We start from the raw sequence: 6,000 nt of genomic DNA on the forward strand, positions 1-6,000 counted from the left end.
TGATAAGCATAGCTAACAGCTCCAGGCTTCTGCTATCAGCTAGTTCCGCTTCCGAGCGGAAAGATTTCGTAAGCAGATCCTTCTTCTTCTACATTTCTCTGAAAGCTAGCCAGCTTGCACTACTGAGATCCTTGAGCTCCGATTAGAAAACTCAGCATATGGAAGCCTTCGAAATATCTTTCTTTATAATAAGCTAGTCTGTTTTATTATTTTTTATTACAAGAGCTATTAAGCATCTGATTAGCTTAAGATTATTCACTGATACTTGCTGCGCAAGATAAGCGCTCTTCTTATCTAGTATCTCTAGCTAGCTCTTCCCTAGGCATTATTCTCCGGCGATTTGGGCCAAATCGCTCATACAAAACCGAAAATGTGGCCCGAGCTTTCGGGCTATATTGTGTTGGGCCAAGCCGAGCTCCTGATTGGCTGATACTTTCTAGGGTGGGTTCCCGTTACTCCAACCCCAGGGTTCGCGACAGGGATTCGCGACAAGGGTTTGCGACGAGGGTTCGCGACGAGGGTTCGCGATTAATACGACGACAGAAAAGAAATAGAGAATGTTCTATCATAGCTAGCTATCCAGAGCAGAAGAAAACCAGGTCAAACAGATACAAAGCAAAAGACAGAATGGAGGAAACGGTCGAGTTAAACGAAGAATACCAGATACTGCTCTGCCGCTTATGCAATAATGCTGTCCGCCCGGGAAATAGCATCGAAGGCCACTTCCGCGCTCACAAGATCAAAGGGCAGCTACTAAGGGATATCGTGGACTATTACAGCACAATGGAGCTGCAGGATCCGCTTACTACTGATATTCCGGCCGAGAGATCAAAGCCAGTTCAAGGGCTGCCGCTGCTGCATGGCTTCCGCTGCATACAATGCTGCTTTCTGACGATCGCCAGAGATAATATGACGCGGCACTGGAGGACAGCTGGCTATGCAGCAACAGAGCCGGGCTGGAAAAAAGCACAGCTGCAGTTATGGATATGCTCGCAGCGAAAGTATGTGCGCTACTGGGCTGTTCAGGGAGCAGGCTATCACAGCGATAGAGAGAAGCAGGCTGCTGGAGACAGCATGCTGGAGAAGATAATTGCGAACTATATAGCAGAGCGCAAAGAAGAGGATGAAGCACGGCTCTGCAAGGGCGATACGGAGGAGGGGATCGATCGGGACTCGGCATGGGTGAAGAGGCTAGGCTGGGTATGGCATTTCGGCTCGCGGGATAAGCTCGATATTCACAGGGCTGTCGAGTGGGTGAAGGCACCAGCAGCGGGCGGCAGGGCGGCACAGGAGGCAGACGAGGAGGCACTCCGGGCGCGGGCGCGGCTGGTCAGGCTAGCAGAAAGCTTTGATTGCGAGGTGGACAGGTGCTGCTGGCGGCTGGACAGCGTTCCGGCCAATGCGCTGCGGTGGCTGGCCAGCATCTCCACGGCGGCGCCAAACGGGATGCCATTTGAACGCAAAGGCCAGGAGGCATCGATGGCCAAATACCGGCTCGTTGGGCAGCGCTACTTGGGCTTCTGCTTGCGGGCATATTATGCAGGGCGCGATAAGGCATTTGAGCAGTGGGCTATCAGCTTTACTGATGAGCAGTGGAGCTTGCTGGGGGATGTGGCATACGAGCTCGAGGCGCTGGAGAGCAGCAGCAGCAGCAGCCAGGACAGCGGCTACAGCAGCAACTGGGGCAAAGAGGGCGAAGAAAGCGAGGAGGACAGCGAGGAGGAGGAGGAGGAGGAGGAGGAGGAGGAGGAGAGCGAGAGGGGCAGAGAAGGCGGGAGCCAGCCGACCGGCGCGCTCGACCGAGCTGTCTTCTTGTTTGTGGTGGCTTCTATCAAGCAGCATGTAAGCAGCAGAATCTATGCGAATCCGCTGCTCTGCTTTTGTGCAGCACTAGGCATTAAGAAATTACCAGCAGGCTATATAGAACTACATCTGTATACAGGTATGCTTGCAGCTATACTATGGTGGGCATGGCTGTTCTTTCTGGAAGCTAGCTTCGAGATACAGCTAAGAGAGCGGGAGGAGGTCAGCATAGAAGCTGTGCTTCTATTCGAAAAGGAGCTTGCTAAATGGATGTTCACAGGCACATATACAATCATCAGCACTATTATCGGGTGGATGGCGTATGGCAAGGGCTGGCGGCAGCAGATAAGCGGGCAAGCATCCGTGCGGTGGTCCGAAGACCAGCAGACGCTTTTTCACAACGGAGAGCAGATCGCGGTGCAGGACTTCCAGCAGACAGCATGCAAGCTGGTGGCAGATGCAGAGGCGCTGCTGGACAGGCTGCTGGCCGGCACATGAGCGCAGGCGCGCCGGGAGCTGGCTATGGAGCGGATTGCTGACAGCATAATGCGGCTCGGCGCAGGCCAGTCATTTGTAACAAATGCGAAGAACAGATGGCTGGAGGCAGGGCCAGGCAAGGTGATGCAGCTGATCGGACTATCTGTCTGGGATGCAGCACGGAACCGGTGGAAGCAGGCCGGGGTGAAGAAGTGGCTCCGCTAGCTGCGGCTGTTCCGAGAGGCATTGCTGCTGCTCGTGCATATCTGGGGCGGGCAGCCAGGGCGCGGGCCGGAGCTGATGACCATGCAGTACAGCGATTCGTGGCAGCTGATCTGCAACGTGTTTGTGCTGGACAGCCAGGTGATGCTGGTGACAGACTGCGATAAGATGAAGGCGCTCTGCAACTACGGGCGCAAGGTGGCCTGCTTCTTGCTGGATCAGGTCGGGCGGATGGTTGTCGCATATATTGCATGGCTGCTGCCGGGCGAGGGAATGCTGCGGCACGAATACAAGCTGATAGAGCTGCAGGGCAAGCAGCTCGAGTATATGTGGGCTGATGGCGATTCAAGGAGATGGAATACAGACCGGCTCAGCGTACTGCTAGCACGAGTGATGCAGGCTGGTACGGGGGTCCGGATGAGCATAGCTCGCTATTGGCTGATTGCTATCGAGATGGGGCAGCGGATCCGAGAGCTTGCGATGCAGCAGGCGGAAGCATAGATAGAAGAGGTGGATGAGGATGATAATATAGATGTGGACCCGCTGACAGGCGAGCTGGTGGATGTTGGAGGAAGCTGGAATATCGTATGGGATTTGCAGGCTATGCACAGCACTAAGATTGCTCGGCAGCATTATGCAGTGCATATCGGGTTTCTGGGCAGGCTGCAGCCGGAGATGGTGGCGACGTTCCGGGCCGTCAGCAGGCTGTGGTACCAGTTTCTAGAAGGCAGGGGAGAGAAGAAGGAAAGGGGGAGGATAGAAGAAGTGGTGCAACTAGGGAAAAAGCGAAAAAGTGCAGCGCTGGAGGAGGCAAAGGCGCCCGCAGCAGCAGAGCGCAAGCAGGCAAAGACTACAGCTGCTGCTAGGCGGATGGATACGGATGCTGAGATTACAGCAGGGCTGCGAACGCTGCTGGGGCCTGAGGCGGCGTGGAAGTTCAGCGAGCAGGCCGAGAGCATGCGGACGATCATGCAGCTCGGGCCCGACGGGACAGCCATCTGCGTGCTTCCGACCGGGGCGGGCAAGAGCTTGCTGTTTATGGTGCCAGCGGTGCTGGCCGACAGCGGGACGAGCATTGTAGTTGTGCTGTTTGTAGCGCTGATGGAGGATCTGGTGGCGCGGGCTGTTGCTATGAGCGTAGATTGCATCCGGTACTGACTATCGCTCAGCACAGGGCGGGATGGGCTGCTGCGCGCGGCCCGGATGGTGGTGGCCAGCGCCGACTTGGTGTCTACAGCCGAGTTCACGGCATATGCAGACGGGCTGCTGCTCGCAGGGCTGCTGCAGCGGATCTTCGTGGACGAGTGCCATACAGCGATCACAGATATCAGCTACCGGGCGCAGCTGGGCGAGCTGAAGAGCTTGCGGCGGTTCGGATGCCCGATGGTGCTGCTGACGGCCACGCTGCTGCCGGTGCTGGAGAGCTGGTTCCGGGAGGAGATGCTCGCGCAGGATGCCGTTGCTGTGCGGGCCAGGATCACCAAGGCCAACTGCCGGTACCGTGTTGAGCTGGTGCAGGGAGGGCGAGGCGCAGTCCAGGAGCAAACAGTCGAGATAGCACAGCAGCTCAGGAGGGAGATGACAGGCAACCAGAAGGGGGTGGTCTACTGCCGGTTGAGACAGCAGTGCACAGCTGTGGCCGAGGAGCTGGGCTGCAGCTTCCACCACAGCGGGATGAGCGAGGAGGAGCGGCGGGCGGCGTGCGAAGCATGGGCCGCCGGCCAGGGGCCGCACCGGTGGATCACCGCTACCACCGGGCTCGGGACAGGGGTGGATATCGAGGGCATCGTGGCGGTGGTGCACATGGAGCTCCCGTACGGGCTGGTGGACTTTGTGCAGCAGACAGGGCGGGGCGGGCGGCGGGCGGGCGAGGTGGTGGAATCAGTGATTGTCTACAACGGGCAGCCAGGGCGGAGGAATGAGCACGCAGGCTTTGTGGAGGAGAACAACCAGCTGCAGATGGAGCAGTTTGTATCGATCACAGGGTGCTGGCGGGCGGTGCTGGCCGCGTTTATGGATGGGGTCGGCGGGGAAGGGTGCCAGGATCTCGATGGGGCCGAGCAGTGTGACCAGTGCCAGAAGGAACAGGGGGCGGCGGCGGGCGAGGACAGCAGGCGGCGCAGCAGGGCTGGAGGGGGCCAGATCTGGAAGGCATATGGGCTCGAGGAGGGCAGGCGAGTGCGGCTGCTGCTGCGGTGGCTTGACGAGGTGGCAGGCGAGTGTGCTGCATGCTATATGCGGCGCCATTATTGAGGGCTGCGGCTAGGGCAGATGGAGGCGCGGCAGCAGCATGGGTGTACAGAGGAGGACCACAAGGCGGGCGAGGAGGAGGAGGAGGAGGAGGAGGAGGAGGGAGAGGAGGAGGAGGGGAAGGAGGAGGGCTACAGAGAGGCCTGCAAGAGGGTTCGGTTCGAGGCGCTGGCGTGCTGCTTCCAGTGTAAGCTCCCGCTGGACTGGTGCGAGGAGAGGTGCGAGGGCGGGCAGGAGGGCAGGTGCGCGGATCTGGATAAGGTGCTAGCGGTGGTGCTGGCGGGCTGCCGGTGGATATGGGTGCGCATATTGGCCCGGGAGAGGTTTGGGGTGGATCTGCGGGACCGCGAGGCATTTTATGTGTGGCTGGGCAGGAGCTGTTGGTTTCATGGGATAAAGAGGACGAATGCGCTAGCATTATGGGAGGAGATGGTATGGAAGGCGTATAATAAGGGGCAATACTGGTTTTCATAGATAGAGAGATAGGAGACCCGGGAATTGCAGGCTAGCTGGTGGTTGTTCAGCGCAGGCTATGTGCAACTAGGGCTCCATCAGAGCAAGAAGGCCGGTTTGTGGCGGGGCGAGCTGCGGAGGCAGTGCAAGATGAAAGATAGTTATGAAGAGTAGAGAAAGAAAATTGGTTCGGGGCGGAACGGTGCAGGCTGGGCTGGGAGAGCGATACAGAACAGAAAGTAATCACAGCCAGCAGGGAAAGTCAGCTCGGGGCAGAGCGACGGAGAGAGGCTGAGAAAAAGAGGATGCGCTGTATATAGAATAAATATATATATATATATGTATATGTGTGTATATATGTATATAAGTATAGGTATAAAGTAAGGAGAGAATTAAGATATAATCTGAAAAGGCAAGAATGCAGAAGAAAAGAAAGAGAAAGAAGAGATTAGAAATAAGATAATATTATTATTTAATAAAGAAAATAAGTAAATAAAAGAATAAAGCTAGATTGAAAAGCAAGCTTTGTATAATATATATAGAATAAAAAAGCTTTATTTTTATTATGAAATAAAAGCTAGAGAATTTATAAGATAGAAAATAAAATTATTTATAATAAAGAGAAGATTATATAGATATTAGTAATAAAATATACTAGAAGAAAATTCTAATATTATAATTATAGAATATTATTTATATATTTATATATTATTATAAACTATATAATAAAATAATAAAATATAATAATTTAGAAATAAGTTTAATTTGAATAAAAGTATTTAATAAAAAAGATAA

The 6,000-nt window shown here is 54.6% G+C and overlaps 2 protein-coding genes across 2 annotated transcripts; both read left to right on the forward strand.

Moving 5' to 3' along the window:
* Nucleotides 1–627: 627 nt before the first annotated feature.
* M406DRAFT_327761 (uncharacterized protein) lies at nucleotides 628–2,301 on the forward strand (the record flags this gene model as incomplete). Its single annotated transcript, XM_040920249.1, has 3 exons — nucleotides 628–1,842; nucleotides 1,943–1,964; nucleotides 2,084–2,301. The coding sequence occupies 3 exons, from the start codon at nucleotides 628–630 to the stop codon at nucleotides 2,299–2,301; spliced, it is 1,455 nt and encodes a 484-aa protein (XP_040780352.1).
* Nucleotides 2,302–2,586: 285 nt separating this feature from the next.
* M406DRAFT_327762 (P-loop containing nucleoside triphosphate hydrolase protein) lies at nucleotides 2,587–5,379 on the forward strand (the record flags this gene model as incomplete). Its single annotated transcript, XM_040920250.1, has 5 exons — nucleotides 2,587–2,905; nucleotides 3,053–3,653; nucleotides 3,720–4,723; nucleotides 4,757–5,184; nucleotides 5,257–5,379. 5 exons carry the CDS (start codon nucleotides 2,587–2,589, stop codon nucleotides 5,377–5,379), a joined length of 2,475 nt encoding a protein of 824 aa, XP_040780353.1.
* Nucleotides 5,380–6,000: the final 621 nt, after the last annotated feature.

The sequence above is a fragment of the Cryphonectria parasitica genome, assembly GCF_011745365.1.
Source record: "Cryphonectria parasitica EP155 unplaced genomic scaffold M406scaffold_2, whole genome shotgun sequence".
Lineage (NCBI taxonomy): Eukaryota > Fungi > Ascomycota > Sordariomycetes > Diaporthales > Cryphonectriaceae > Cryphonectria > Cryphonectria parasitica.